The 15,317-nt window shown below is 44.4% G+C and overlaps 2 protein-coding genes across 12 annotated transcripts in view; both read left to right on the top strand.

The window, feature by feature from the left end:
* LOC105023134 (microtubule-associated protein 2) overlaps window positions 1-6,480 on the top strand; it is a 51,341-nt gene extending 44,861 nt beyond the window's left edge. For 10 of the 11 annotated variants that reach the window (XM_034289649.1, XM_034289644.1, XM_034289648.1 and 7 more), the window contains 4 exons: window positions 2,684-2,776; window positions 3,682-3,763; window positions 4,065-4,177; window positions 4,383-6,480. In XM_034289649.1, the coding sequence (XP_034145540.1) occupies window positions 2,684-2,776; window positions 3,682-3,763; window positions 4,065-4,177; window positions 4,383-4,598 (504 nt within the window). In that variant the 3' untranslated portion in view covers window positions 4,599-6,480. The remainder of the gene's footprint in view (window positions 1-2,683; window positions 2,777-3,681; window positions 3,764-4,064; window positions 4,178-4,382) is intronic. The other variant, XM_034289645.1, reaches the window with a different exon arrangement.
* A 725-nt stretch (window positions 6,481-7,205) lies between these two features.
* LOC105023133 (unc-80 homolog, NALCN channel complex subunit) overlaps window positions 7,206-15,317 on the top strand; it is a 53,865-nt gene continuing 45,753 nt past the window's right edge. Inside the window, exons 1-9 of the mRNA XM_034289911.1 lie at window positions 7,206-7,541; window positions 8,150-8,198; window positions 8,683-8,839; window positions 9,144-9,496; window positions 9,673-9,796; window positions 10,227-10,291; window positions 10,529-10,677; window positions 14,157-14,430; window positions 14,935-15,069. Of these exons, the coding sequence (XP_034145802.1) occupies window positions 7,450-7,541; window positions 8,150-8,198; window positions 8,683-8,839; window positions 9,144-9,496; window positions 9,673-9,796; window positions 10,227-10,291; window positions 10,529-10,677; window positions 14,157-14,430; window positions 14,935-15,069 (1,398 nt within the window). The 5' untranslated portion in view covers window positions 7,206-7,449. The remainder of the gene's footprint in view (window positions 7,542-8,149; window positions 8,199-8,682; window positions 8,840-9,143; window positions 9,497-9,672; window positions 9,797-10,226; window positions 10,292-10,528; window positions 10,678-14,156; window positions 14,431-14,934; window positions 15,070-15,317) is intronic.

The following is a 15,317-nucleotide window of genomic DNA, read 5'->3' as shown; positions in this document are numbered from 1 at the left end:
AGAACCAGAATGTTCAGCTACAACAGTCTAACCAATCATCTCCAGTACAGTACAGTTAGCCTGGATCCAGATCAGTTTGTTCTGTTCTGTTCACATCTATGGCTGTTTGGCATGGTGACAACCATTGGTTTTGGTTACACAGCACAACTAGATCTGAAACTAGGCTAACAGTATATGAGATAAAGGCAAAAGAAAAATCTACATATGAGTACCTGCGGCTTTGTTAATGTAATAGGTTCTTCATCAGGCCCTATTCAGGTAACATTTCAGCATGTCCACTCACTTTGCCTCCCTCACTCTGTTGACTACATTTTCAACCAGCAAGCTGTGTAATCACTGCTATTCTTTTAGAAGGCATGAGGAATGAAGAATCCATGTTGGCAAGTTTCGATCACCTTTTGTTCTGTGATTAGAACGCCATAGAGTAGCAGTTTAGAGGTGGGCAAATGTCCTGTCCGATACACATTGCAAGACATAGTCAATTACTTAATAATCACATAATAATATGCTCTTGTAATTAATCAGAGTAAAAACTATGGGAAATCTCTATTTTGTGGTGGTGATTTAACTGCAATGTTGCATGCAGTTATATACAGTATGATTCTCTGCATGTATTTGTTGTAGGTGAATATTAAGGCACACTATCTAGAGTATCGGGAGCTTTCACCCATGCAAAGTGTGTAATACAGTTATGTAAGAAGTAAGTACACCCTTTAGAAAGTTGTCCTTTTTTTACATAATCAGACAGATGGATATTTGAGCTAAATTTGAACGACATTCATTGATAAAGTTTTTACGTTTTTAAAAATCACAAAAATACTGTGAAACCATTTATGCAATTAAAATAAACAATATTCCAATTTCATTACACAAAAAAAGTTAGTACACCTTTACCATCAGATTTATATAAGAATCAGGTGCATCAAAACTGTTGCAAGTGATTAGACCATTAGAGAGTAACTTGGGTAATGCCTTCCATAAAGATTAAATACTTGGTCTGGTTTGGTCTTAACTATATGGGTGTGTGAAACACATCATCTTACATCAAAAGAGATTTAAAAAAAAGATTATTGATGCTCTAGATCTGGGAGGGGTTACTTAGCCATTTCCAGGTAATTCAGTGCGTCATTCTACTGTCCAACAGATAATTTACAAAAAGAGAAAATTCCAGACCACCGTCAATCTACATAGAACAGGCCGTCCTACCAAATGCAGCCCAAGAACTGACTGAAAGATTCTCAAAGAAGCCTCTAAGAACCCAATTTAAATGTCAAGGGATCTGTAGGCCTCTCTTGCCACAGTGAATGTGGAAATGTATGAGTCAACTACAGGCGACGGCGACCCTGGCCCAATTTGGGGTAACTGCCTTGCAAAAGGCCTGAACAACCAACGTTTTCACCTCATCAGGACGGGGATTCGATCCAACAACCTTTGGGTTACTGGCCCAACACTGTAAACCGCTAGACTACCTGACACCACTTAACTACATCTGTATGACTGTGCTACAGGACACTGTGGGCGAGCATTCCCACTTGTGTGTGTGTGTGTGTGTGTGTGTGTGTTTGTGTGTGTGTGTGTCTGTGTTTAATTGGCACACTTTGTGTGTCCTCAGATGACGGGAGAATCCAGGGCATGGCCTGGTTGATGAAAGACTAGGTCTGTAGGCCAGGTTTCTTCTTTCTAGAGACGTATCAGCCTGTGTTCACTCATTCAATCATGTCCCATCCCCTTCCCTCGTGCCTTTGAACACAGTGTAGGCCTTATCTTTTTCTTCTTTTCTTCGTTATTTACACGTTCAAAAATGTCACTTGCAGCGCTGCATGATCAGCCGTAATGTATTAGTATTTGTATCAGTAATTAATCTTTCCACTCAAATACAATAGTATAATGTAAAATAAAATTAAAAAAACATTCATCTATTCACGCCTTTTGTAAAAAGGTATAGATGTTTTTTTTTTCTTTCTTTTTTCTTTCTTTTCGATTTTTGATTTTTAGATTCAGATTTTAAACCAGAAGTTGGACTTCAGTCATGTTTCATCAAAGTGTGGATCCATGGATAACCTGAAGCATTCTCCCCATGGAGGCAATGTATGTACTGCTGCTCTGCTCTCTGTCCATCCCCCTGGCCGTTTTCCTCCCTTTCTCCTCTTTTCCACAACCTTTTCTTCCAGCGTCGACCTTCTTTTTCTAGTATCTAGTATTATTGTCATTTGTTCGTTTTATCTGTTCTTCATCCTCTTTTAACGGTGTGCCTCGTATCTTGGGAATCCTCAACAAAACAGTATACATTTGTGGAGCAAAAATGATTCACGGCGAAGTTACTTTCTTTACATGCTTATGATTATCTTATCAATGTCCTACGAACATTCGGATGGATATCTGCAGTCGGAGTCCTTTGTGGGTGAATGCTCGGGTGGAGGGATCAAATCCATCTGTCGCTGAGAGCAGGAGTAACAGTGAAATGCTCGTTCACAGGCATTTCCTAAAAAGAATGCTTATTTAACAAAATCAAATACATGGATGAATGGATGGATTGATGACTGTTCGATAAACAAATGGACCGGTTGGTTATTGAATGAGTAGGAAAAGGAATGAATGAATGAAAAAACTAGTGGGGTAGCAAGGATGAACAAAGAAAAGATGAATGTGGAGTGTTTCAGTGTGTGGATACTGTCGTCCTCAGGTCTTCATTCCAAGTGTTAAACTGGACTTTAGCCATGTCCAGTCTAAGTGCGGCTCCCTGGACAAGGTGCAGTACTCGCCGGCCGGGGGAAACGTGAGTCTCATCAGTGTGTTTATACAACCCGCTCAACACACGCCCCCTCGCTGTTAATCACTAACCGACCGGCATGGAGGGTGAATTGTGGTGAATCGTGGTATCTCTGTTCGTGTTTTCCACCGCTGCGCTTTGAGTCTTGGCTACATGGTCAATTGGCTTTTCAATCGCAATAGCTCAGTTTAGTCTTGGCACAAAGCACAGTGGTTTAACCTCATAGAGGATTGGTTTAGAACAGTACCATGCATGCAGGGTCGTCATCATTTCTCTAACATAGTCCTCTTTTAGCATAATAGTTTTGGATGTGTAGGTACATCTATCCATTCACACCAGCTAAAGACATCATTTAAATCGTCTCCCACTCAGGACTGAAACATATCAATGACCAATAAAGATTCGTTTAAACACCAGTTCCCAGAGTTGTCACTTATCACCTGTGTTTTTTGTGGTTTCATCAATGGCCACATTCCAGAATGTGTGTTGAGTGCTTATTGTGTGTTTAATAATGCTTGCTCTGATGTGTTAGATAACTATAGTCAATTGTGTGCTGTTCTTTCAGAAGTTGTGCGATTGGATTTACTTCATCGACAGATGACTGTTTTGAGATTCTGTTTGATAACGTTGAGTCTGTTCTTTTCTACTCCTTTCACTGCCAACGTATGAGGGTATTAATACTCCTCCCTCAGCCCTCTACAAACGTCTTTGTATTTAGTGAGATCGTGTATTTCTCCACCAGTTTGTTATTCGTATATTGCACTGAGCTCCTTGCCATTCCTGTATTTGAAACACATACATATCATATGCCTTCTTGTGGAGGGCGCAGTCTCTTGCAAATCCAAGCGGTTTGACGGGTCCCTTCCCTTATTTATCAACGGCAGTAGACAACATGTATGCACCTCTCACAGGTCCAGATAACCACCAAGAAGATTGACCTGAGCCATGTCACCGCCAAGTGTGGGTCCATGTCCAACATTCGTCACCGGCCAGGTACCCAGCAACCCCCCCGCTCAACCAATGTCTCCAATAGTGAAACCACTGCAATCTGTTGTCTGACGAGGGCATGAAGAACATTGTTTCTTGTTCCATTTTAAGAACCCTGCTGTAATTCAGCCGAGTCACTATGGCTGAAGTTAAATTGCTACGGGGTGTTGTTCAGATTTCCTGGAGTATATCCTGGATCATTGTTGCTTTTTTTATGTATGTAATTATTGATTTGTTTTTCATGTCCTTTACGTCTCCCCTCGCCTGTTCTCTTTTCTTCTCTCCTGCTTCTTGTCGCCTCTTACAGGAGGGGGGAACGTTCGTATTGAGAGTGTCAAGTTGGACTTCAAGGACAAGGCAGAGGCCAAAGTGGGCTCCTTGGCCAACGCCAGTCACACCCCCGGAGGAGGACAAATCATGGTGAGGATTTGCAACAGGAGCATCAAAGCTCTCATTTTCATGCTTTGTTGCAAAATAATTCCATCAGTCGGATCCCTTAATGGACACAACCCAGGTTGACATACGGTTGATGGTGTCGCAGGTTCAAGCATGCTTCTGATAACACCAGGGACATGGGTTTGAATCCCGCTAAGGATAACCGTTTCACTCTCTCGTTCCCTCTCAGATCGAGAGCCACAAGCTGACGTTCCGTGACACGGCCAAGGCGCGCGTGGACCACGGGGCGGACGTGATAACCCTGTCACCGGGCGGCACAGGGGGCACGTCCCCCCACCGCCTCAGCAACGTGTCGTCCACGGGCAGCATCAACCTCCTAGATTCCCCGCAGCTGTCCACGCTGGCCCAGGACGTCACCATTGCCCTGGCCAAGCAAGGCTTATGAGCCCCCTGCCTCATTCGCACACCCTCCCCCGGTTCTTCAGCCCTTGTCCTCCAAGACCCCCCCGGGTCACCTTGACCCTCTGACCTCCGGCTGTTCCCTGTCAGTCCTACACTGCAACAACCCTTCATTGCCATCCCCCAAGATAAGCAACCCGAAGACTTCGATCAGAGTATAAAGACTCCATCATCTGACATTCCACCAAACACCTCCCCTACCACTCCTCCTTAGGAAAATATTGAAACTACCACCATCAGGAGGGTTTTAAAGACTGAATTTAGGAGATTTTTCTGTTTCATTTTTCTTTCTGTTCGTACATAATGGATGTGCTCAACTCTGTTATTTTGTGTTTTTATGTGTTTTTTTCTTTCTGTTCCACATTGAACTTACGTTGTGGAAGGCCTGTGTGTGTGCTAGCTAAGGCACCAAAACAGGTGCAGTGATAATGTTGCCAGGGCATTATCCGTCGCCCCAGACTTCACAGTTACTCTCATTGGTTGGGAGGGATCTCAACGGCATTCCATTCGGCTGTATTAACAGACCCAGGCTGGTTCTGTTCTGTACATGCAAGATACTGTGTTCCAGGTTCTGAATGAGTCGCTAGACTATAGACTAGGGGTGTCCAAACTATTCCACAGAGGGCCGTGTGTCTGCACGGTTTCGCTCTCTCTTTGTACTTGATTGACTAATTAGGTTACTAATTAGGTGTGAACTGGGAACCGATTTATTGGAAAAACCAAAAACCTGCAGACACTCGGCCCTCCATGGAATGTTTTGGACACCCCTGCTATAGACTGTCCCATTTCTGAACAAAAATTATTACAATTCAAATCATTGTAACTGTAATTGTGCTTTGACGTTTTGAATTGGTTTGGTATTAGCCATCAAACTATGGCATCATGATGTTTATCGCTGAATTATTAGGTAAAATGTGGTTTTGTTTTCTTTTTTTATACCATAAATAGTGAAAATGTCACGTTCTTGTTGTTTTCCTTGTGGCTGCATTAGCTTGGCTACGCGTTGCAGTCTTGTTAAGTCAAAATGCTATAAAATGCTAGCTTTCCAATAGTCCTCTTCCACAAAACATCTGGCTGCTTTTCTGCCTTAGTGATGTGAATGTTAAATTGAAATAGCTTTGTGGTTTTCATGATGCATCGCTATTTGGGCTGATTTGGCAAAAGCCAGTGAATTAGTACAGAGATATCCCGGACATAGATGTAAAAAAAGAATATTTAGTGGAAACTGTAGGGGCTATACTGTATCTATTCATTGCACACTTTCTATAGGCTATCCTGTTTTTGCCAGCATTGGATTCAATCAAAAAACACGTTATAGGCATTGCAGCATTTAAGGGCAATGTTCAAGGAGATTTACTATTTTGGATGTATTCTGCTGATGTCGGCTCAATCTGAGATTGCCTTTTTAAGCCTATAACCCGTTTTCTGATTGAATCCAGGAACTAATTTGCTTCAAATTGTCCCCCTTTCCTGCTTTTAGAGTAGCAAGAACATTGACCTTGAATGAGCTAAGGGGCTGGGTCACTTCTGTTAGAATTCAGAACGTTTCTGGAGCTTTATATTTAAATAAAACATTCCATGAAAAGTGCAGCTATCGTGTACACTGTGACATTGTCCCAGTCAGATGGTTCGGACAGAGAAAGAGGGCTAATAAAGCAAAGATGGATTTAAAAACTCTGTTGCTAAAGGGATGACGTGGAAGGAAAAAATAAAAGTAATGTTCTAGACATTTTTCTCTGTCACCATTTGTGATATCCTCCCTCCTGTCTTAAATGTCCCTTTATTGGTTACCCTTAAGTCTTCTGTAATTCCCTTTTCCTTCCCCTTCCACAATCCCTTGCCTGATTAAATGTTTTTAAAGAGACCAAGATATGCACACTTTCCAATGTTTGAAACAATGCTGACGGCAAAGGAATAACAGGAAAAAAAATGTAAAGAAAATAAAAAAAACATTAGCTCAAAAGAAAATTCTGAATGTCCCTAAATTGAATGAGCACCCATTTTTATGAGTGTGTATGGATTATATGTAGGCTAATTGAGAGATTGCAATAAAGGAGGTCATTTCAGGTTATATGATTTGGGAAACCTCGTTGTATGCATACAGGTGTTGTTGACCCTTATGGGACAAAATGTGGGGTCCATCTGAACCAAATATCATGACCTTTGAGAAATAATTATTTTAGTATAATTATTTAGTGGTCTTGTCCACTCAGGGATGAACAAATATCGCTAAACATATTAGAATATAGGTCTAGACTATATTTTCTGGGCGTCTGTACACAGTACATCAAATTTGCCCAATAACCTTTTTATGTAAATAATACTAGATGACGTTTGTGCCTTATTTTGCCCTTCAGTTTCATAAAAAGCTAATATAATGAAAACAGCTATAGGGATTTGGCAAACAACCTGTTGATGTTTTTCAAATGGAGATTAAATAATAAGGGGGTGTTGAGAAATATTCAAGCCTGCATGAGCTATATGCTTGTCTAAACGGATAATTCGTTGTTTTTCTTCGTGGTTTATGGTTCCTAGCCAAACTGACCATACTGATGTTGTCAAGGAAAACAGCTGTTCCTAGTTGTGGCACTGCGTCTTTAAAGCAGCTCACCAGTCCGCTGCTGTGCGATTAATCACTGCCGTTTCTCGCCGCCGCTGTTCTGAGGGTGTTGCTGAAACCAGATTGCTCTCCGCCGGTTACCGCTACCGCTCCCCACACTTGCAGCCATTTTACACAAGACGAACCGAATCATAATGTCGTGAGGCGTCACATCACCTTCAAGGACCGGGGCCAGGTACCAGCACCTCCGCATCTCGACCGCGACAGTTCGGCGAAAATGGTGAAGCGAAAAAGCCTGGATGACACCGACACGGAGTGCGGCAAGGGGATACCGTTTCCGATCCAGACCTTCTTATGGAGGCAGACCAGGTTAGTGTGGAGAGGACCACTGATAACAGGTGTTTGCCGCGGCTGAGAATATGGACTGTGAAATGATAGCGTGATCTGTCAGCCATGGTAACGCGCTCCCTAGCCTAATAGTCTATACATTAAAATACGGCGGAGTATGAGGTTTTAATGTATGTGTCAAACAATCTTTTTATTTCTCATAAATCCATTTACATGGCAGTCATATTTGGCAATGCGTCGTTAGTTCATTCTGGAAGGCTTTGAAGCCTATTCAATGCATTTATTAAATAATAAGGAAATGCTTTAGAACTGCTAGTTCTCGTACACCAGTGATGTCACACCTGTAAAACATGACTGAAAAAAGGTGAACATGATTGCCTTATCATCCATCCGGTTTATGGTCAGCTGGCATATGTTTACTGTTATTTGCAGATGCGTTGATGGCACAAGTAATCATATTTTATAATTTTAATGATGATTGCATGGCACATGCAAGAGATTTGACTCTAGCTCTAAATATATTCGTCACGGAATTTTCTGTGTTTTAATGTGGTACGGTATTATGTCATTTTTCAACACAATGCAAATTGACGCAAATTAAATACGGCCCAATGTTTTCATTATTACAGCGCATTTCTGCGGCCGAAGTTAGGGAAGCAATATGAAGCATCTTGTGTGGTAAGTCATTTTCAAAATGCAATAATGCTTAGAATGAATAATTGCTCCCTTCTCCCACGGTATAATCTGATCCTCTCCGCACCTGCGAATTACGGGGGCATTTAGAGGATTGGTGTTTGTCCTGTTTTTTTTCTGTTCCTTGCCTTGTCGTGTTAGTACTATGATTTAAAGTTTAAACTACTGTAAGTAATATTTACATTGTAGCGAAAAACACGTGTCAGTGTATATGCAAAAGTTAATGGCCAGTTAGCTGAGGCCTGCCTCTTTCCTGAAGGCTTATTGATTTCCATTTCCTTGGGGCCACATATAGCTTGAGCAACATTTACTGGTATTCAATGGATCTTCTGTATCAGTGGTCACTTGAATATATTCAGGCTTATGAAAGGATTAGTTTGGACTTGCACATTATAGGAACAAGATCACATGGCCAGGTGCTCTTGCAACACAGTTATGGAATACAGTCCACTCTGTCCCTGTGCTGCAGTCGTTCGAGCGGGTGTTGGTGGAGAACAAGCTTCATGGGCTCTCTCCGGCGCTGTCCGAGGCCATCCAGAGCATCTCACGATGGGAGCTGGTCCAGGCTGCACTGCCCCATGTACTACATTGCACTGCCATCCTGCTGTCCAACAGGAACAAGCTGGGTACATAGTAAATACACGCATGCATGCACACGTTTAACATATTTTGAGCCCACAAATTAAACACGCAATTGTAAAAACTTCTTTGAATTTCTTGACGGACTGTGTGTGCGAGGTCACCTAGGCATAGCACCTTCCTTTCAAGCTCGCTAGACTACCCAAGACCACGCACGCACGCACGCTGCCCTTATTTAAGCCAGGCTGTTGACTGAAAACATATTCTCATTTATAGCAACGACCAACTGTCTTGCACTGGCTGATCTCTGACCCGCCACCCTCTTCCCTTGCCCATCCTCTAAACCCCCAGGTCACCAGGACAAGCTGGGCGTGGCAGAGACCAAGCTTCTCCACACGCTCCACTGGATGCTTTTGGAGGCAGCCCAGGAGTGCAACCACGAGCCCAGTCTGGGACACGGCTGGTCGGGAGGCAGCAGCAGCTCTGCTTTCCTCCAGCCTCTGGGGATGGGGAACCAGGGCTCCCCGCCGGATAGGGGTGGCCAAAGTTGCCCGGGATCAGGCACCGGTTCTGGGTCTGGTGTGCCACGCCGCAGTGGGTCCCTGGAAGAGGATGAACATGCCCGCACCAAGCTCTTCCACAAGAGCATGGCCACTGTGGAGTTGTTTGTCTTCCTGTTTGCTCCCCTCATCCATCGCATTAAGGTACCTGTGACTCATCCTTCCTGTTTTCTCCCATCATGCACCATGTTGAAGTACCTATGAGTCATTCTTCCTGTACCACTCCTGCCCCCCCCCCCCCCCCCCCCCCCGGCCTGTGTTTAAAATTTGTGTCACTCTCTCAGAATTTAATTCTATTCCGTTTTCCATGCGTCAACTAGGAGTCCGACCTGACCTTCCGATTGGCCAGCGGTCTTGTCCTGTGGCAGCCAATGTGGGAGCACCGGCAACCTGACGTTCCCGCCTTCTCTGCCCTCATTAAGCCTGTGAGGAACATTGTGACAGGTACGATAGCCAGAGGACACCAACGAAGACATGCACTGCTGAATCAATGGAATCTTCTGTGTTATGCTTGGTGGTTCTTAATGAACCGTTCATGATCATTGCTAAAGCAAATGTCTTAGTAATACAGTTTTACAGGGGTTCATTTGAGATTAATTTGATCTTAATTTGATGCTCCTGTTGCAAAATATTTTACATTTGAATGTGTTGTGTATATCAGGTTGAAAAAGTAGTTTTAAGAGGAATGGATTTTAAGAGACTTGATTTTCCTGGTACAAAAACATACATGTATGATAATGATTTAAATCTAATTAATAATTCCCATTTCTTGTTGCTATAGGATCATGTTCCAGCTTTAGAAAACTTAAACTGAATCAAAATTAAGAATGCGGTTGTTTCTATTTTTATGACCTACCATCTGTTTTGTCAACAGCCAAGAGGAACTCCCCAGTGAACAACCAGTGCAGCCCCTGTGGGTCAAGCAACCAAGGCCCCGTGGTGAGTGCTCCTCTCAGGCAACACTGAGACTCCCCTGGCTCCCCTCTTCCACCCCAGGGTCTCTGCTAATTGTGTCTGTGTGTGTCTGTGTGTGTCTGTGTGTGTCTGTGTGTGTCTGTGTGTGTCTGTGTGTGTGTCTGTCTGTCTGTCTGTGAGTGACTCCAGAGAATGAAGCGTCTGATTAGCAGAGGTTTGGAGCCTCTTGAATGACAGTCCCTTATTTGCTTTACTCTGCAGGGTTTCCAGGTGGTCTGTGAAACGGCCCAATCCGATTCCTCCTCCCCTGGGACTGGAGAGCAGAGCTGTCGCCGCGGCAACTCAGTGGATAGAGGTGGGCCGTCGAGACGTCAGGCTCCTCCCCTCGACAAAGGGGTCTCAAAGAAGAAGTAAGCCGTTACAACTAGGCAATACACAGATTCAGAATCCCTTTTATTCAAGTTTATTCATACCCAGAGTTGGGCTTGATGTAGTGCTCTTGTAAAGTATAGGGACAGAACACACAAAAACTCAAGAGTTGGAGAGTTCTCTACAGCTTAGTTGGTAGAGCATGGCACTTGTGACGCCTGTGTCGTGGGTTTGATTCCCATGTGGGATGGAAAACTATGAAAATATATGCACTTACTGCTCTAAACTTCCCTGTGAGGATAGCGTGCACTAAATAGCTAAAATACTATACATTAATTTAGAGTTGAGGTATCGAGTTCCAGTATACACATCTGCTCAGATGCAGAGGTTTAAGGGGGTTTTGGGTCCAGCATGCTGCTGTTATTACACCTTGGTCTTGGCTTCATGTGGTGAGCACTGTCCTGTTAGTCTCTGTGAGACAGATGGCCCGTTACTGAGGGCTACGACGCGGCCAATGAGACGGTTCAGGGAGGTGGGAATTTTCCCTGTCCAGATTGACCTGTACTCCCCGCCTGCCCTGTCGCCTGTCGGAGAGGTTTGGTTCTGGTACCTGCACGCCTCCTTTGCCGTGGAGTCCTGTGGGAGCTTTTGGCCGTTTGACAGATGCATTGTTTGATGTACAGCAGTTGGTGTGGAGGGACTAGAGGAGGGGTGATGGCACACAGAGTTCCATTGCTCAGGGATAAGTAGTTAAATGCCCATCTTCATGTCATGCGTCCCATTGGCCAGGAAGAAAGTGACTAAATGACCGACTGCATCTTTTTTTAGCTCATCAATGCTTGGTCCTTGCATCTAGACTTAGCTTTGTACCAAAATAGTTCTTCTGTTGTTCTTTCAACTGCTGAACACTTTGAAGGGGCATTCGGTTGAATCCATAATTGCTGTTTTTAGTCATGCGTTGTGATACTGTATGTAAGCCGAAGGTAGTTGAATGCGCCATATCGCAAAACATTGGCATATTATTAACTTGTTGTTACACAGGAATTAAAAAATATAATTTATTCAGCTAGCTGAATGTTACATTATGTAGTCTGTGGCCTCTTCTGTTCCTGGCCTATCTGAGCATGTCTCAGTAGTCTATAGCGCACACACACACACACACACACACACACACACACACACACCCAAATGAGCAACATGGCGTTCCTCTCAGCCTCCCAGGCAGCCACCAGATATGGACAGGCCGATCCAGATCCGTCTCCGCCCCCCTTCTCACGCCGATGAGACATTTTACCCCTAGGTAACCACGGTAACGATGCTGAACTAACATGCTGCATGTCTAATGCTGGCACTGCCAAACTCCAACTCTATGTGCCTTGGCAGAGGGTACCAGGCTGGCACGTAATGTTGCTCTGCCCACTGCCCAGCCTGACCCATGGACCAAGTACCAAATCTGCGCCTGCTTTGAGAAAGGGCAAATTATTTAGGTGTAAACTGTTAAGCAGTCTCGTCCACTCAGTGATGGACAAAGCGACTGTAAACATTTCGTCTCTCACGAATGACGCACCACCCCGGGGCAGTCTGTGTTATTTTATAAATGCTTTATATTTTATAATGACTCTCTATGACAAGAGTCATTGTTTATCCGTCATTTACTGGTCAAATCATGCCAGTGCCTTCTGTGAAATGGTGTGCGTTAGCATGATTCATATATATTATACATTTATATGAAATGTCCTGCTGTATATGCTGCTGTATAAAAGGTAGCATGTGTGTTGCAGATACCTTTTTCCAGACTATATAAAATGTAAAAAGCTTGCCTTCTAGCGTTGAAGGACCCATCTGCCTGGATTTACATTTAGAACACGTGCTCAGGGATATGAATCTCGCTAATCCACACAATTTCACAGACACCACTGCCGTGATTTGACCAATGAATGATGGATGAACAATGCATGGTGTCGTAGAGGTCCCAGTGTGGCTTCTTCGGTGGCCTCAGTTCCATCTATTTCCCCGAGCAGCGTCCTTGGAGCCATTTGTATATGGGCTATTGGATGCAGCTGTCTTGGGGTGGGGCTCGCTCTGCTGGCGGTGCCTGGAAGGTTCCGGAACCTGACAGCTTTCTTATATCCAGGCTTTGCCTCCGTAAATGTGTGTGTACTGTATGTATACCACACACACACACACACACTCTCCACAATGAGAATGAATGCATTATTGCTCTTTATGGCTTAATGATGTAGTTCTAATATGTAAACTGATGCTCTCCTGTAAACGGATGCTCATGTTTACGGATGCTCTGCTGAATGACGAGCTGAATTTAGAGGAAGGTAAACAGTATTGTGCTTGTGAGACTCTGAACAGCTTGATGCAGAGGGGATAACAAATTATACTTAGTCCATTTCCCGGAGCTCTGCAGCCAGGCCCCTCTGAACTCCGCGAGGAGGACCAGTTACAAGAAGCTGTCCCTGGCTAATAACCAGCTGCACCGAGAGGTTCTGTGAAAGTAGCTCTGTCGTCAGGCTCCTGATTAAGACGCCTGATGTATAGCCCTGGCGTCGCCCTACACTCCAGTTGCTTCTTTCCGGTCTGATGCAGTATCCATGGCAACCCCAGCTGCCGCATCGCTTCAACGGAGGCAGCCGTGGGGGTTGGGCAGCATCTATCCGAGGGGCTGGGCGTCTGTACGTCACTCGATCGTCCCAGCAACCTGCCCCCCGTCCGCACACGTGTTTGTGGGTGCTAGACAGTGTAACACGATACTACCTGCTCCCTGTTCTCTGCCATTGATTCCCACAGTATTGACCGCTTTGACCTGTCTGCATTTAATAGATAAAGCTAACATGAAATGAGTTACACCCTCTCAACCCTCCATCGCCGTCCAGCCCTCTTCCAATTTTTTTTCGCTCTGCTTTCAGTAGTTTCTAAATATGGTTCTAAAGATGCGGTGGTGCTGTCTAGCCGTGGCGATCGACCTGTTTAGCACCAAGGCCGTGTGCTTGAGGCATCAACCAAAACGGATTGAAACAGGGAGGGGCAGATTAATGGGTCCCATCCAGCGACCTTCGTCTCTGTTCCTGAGTTAAAGCCTTATTTGTATCAGGCTCACGTAGTCTGAACCTCCAGTCCCTAGACCTCTACTTTCCAAATGAACACATGCTACAGGGGCCCCCGGTTTTATTATTGACCATGTTTTTATGTTATTCAATTATGAACGTGGCCAAAGAGGATGGAGCCTGCTAATTTGATTATCTCGACCAGATAACGAATGGCATTGTAATTGGCAAGTTACACATTAATAAAAAAAAAAAATTATTTGGCTATTTCCCAAAGCTTTAGTTGTTTTGGGAAGAGGGGGATCTAGGCCAGGCTGTTGTGAAGCGCATTGTCATAACTGCTGTTCACAGGTTCTTTTAATTGACTCCCATTGATGTCATTGACAGTGTCCTCACTCTGTCCTCACTCTGTCCTCACTCTGTCCTCACTCCTCTTACTCTTGCCCTCCCCTCTCCTTCCCCAGGACCTCGGCACCCACGGGCATCCCCGTCTCCCTGGCTCAGCGTGCACGCTACGCCACCTACTTTGACGTGGCTGTCCTGCGTTGTCTGCTGCAGCCCCATTGGACAGAGGAAGGGGTGCATTGGGCTCTAATGTTTTACCTGCAGCGCCTGCGTCAGATCCTGGAGGAGCGCCCGGAACGCCCCCCGGAGCCGCTGGTCCCGCCTCTGCCACGCCCACGCAGCAGTTCCATGGTGGCCGCCACGCCCTCTCTTGTCAACACCCACAAGACTCAGGTACATTACTGCACCCATTGGGTTTCTCAATACAGTACTGTTAAGATAAAGGTAATAATGGTAATTGTATGTTTACTTTGCCTGTAAATTTGTCATCAAATCTTAGTTATGTTCACATGATATGTTAGTTAAGTATTGTCTGAATTAGCCTCAAAGATATGAACCCTATTAACGATCAATAACTGTATGAAAATGCAGATTCGGCAGACAGTTCAGCCGATTGCACATTAATATGCAGGACACTTCTTTGTCACGCATAAACAATCGCCCATGGCAACTGTCGCCACAGACATTGCCTGCAGCAGGGAATCCCTGAGCAGTACAAAATGTAACACAATGTTAAGTAGCATAATGACTGGTCAGTTCATGTAAAAGGTCATGTTTTCCGTCTTTAGATCATCTTAAGTGTTGACTGTCTCCATGCAGTAAAGCATCCTATCGCTACATCTCTCTGATTGACAACGGCCAATGACCATTCACCTGTGTGTTCTGTGCCAATCTAAGGACATGAGTCTCAAGTGCAACGAGGAGGCCAAGTCCCTCAGCTCAGAAACCTTCTCCAAAGTGTCAATGACCAACCTGCGCAGACAGGCTGTACCTGACCTGTCCTCCGACCTGGGAATGAACCTCTTCAAAAAGGTGAGACATTAAAATAGAGAACACCCCACAAAAAGTTGGGTTTCAGCACTCTCTTTTAATCACACACACACACTGACAATTAATAACACGCATGAAGGCATGCCCGCTTACATACAAACACGCGCACACACACACACACACACTGACAATTAATAACACACGTGAAGGCATGCCCGCTTACATACAAACACACACACACATACATACTGACACTTTCTATTTTGTTCCTTCCTATTTTTCACATCACA

This window comes from Esox lucius, chromosome 22 (genome assembly GCF_011004845.1).
Source record: "Esox lucius isolate fEsoLuc1 chromosome 22, fEsoLuc1.pri, whole genome shotgun sequence".
Lineage (NCBI taxonomy): Eukaryota > Metazoa > Chordata > Actinopteri > Esociformes > Esocidae > Esox > Esox lucius.
The sequence above is the reverse complement of the archived record's forward strand: the minus strand, read 5'-3'. Positions and strand labels throughout refer to the sequence as shown.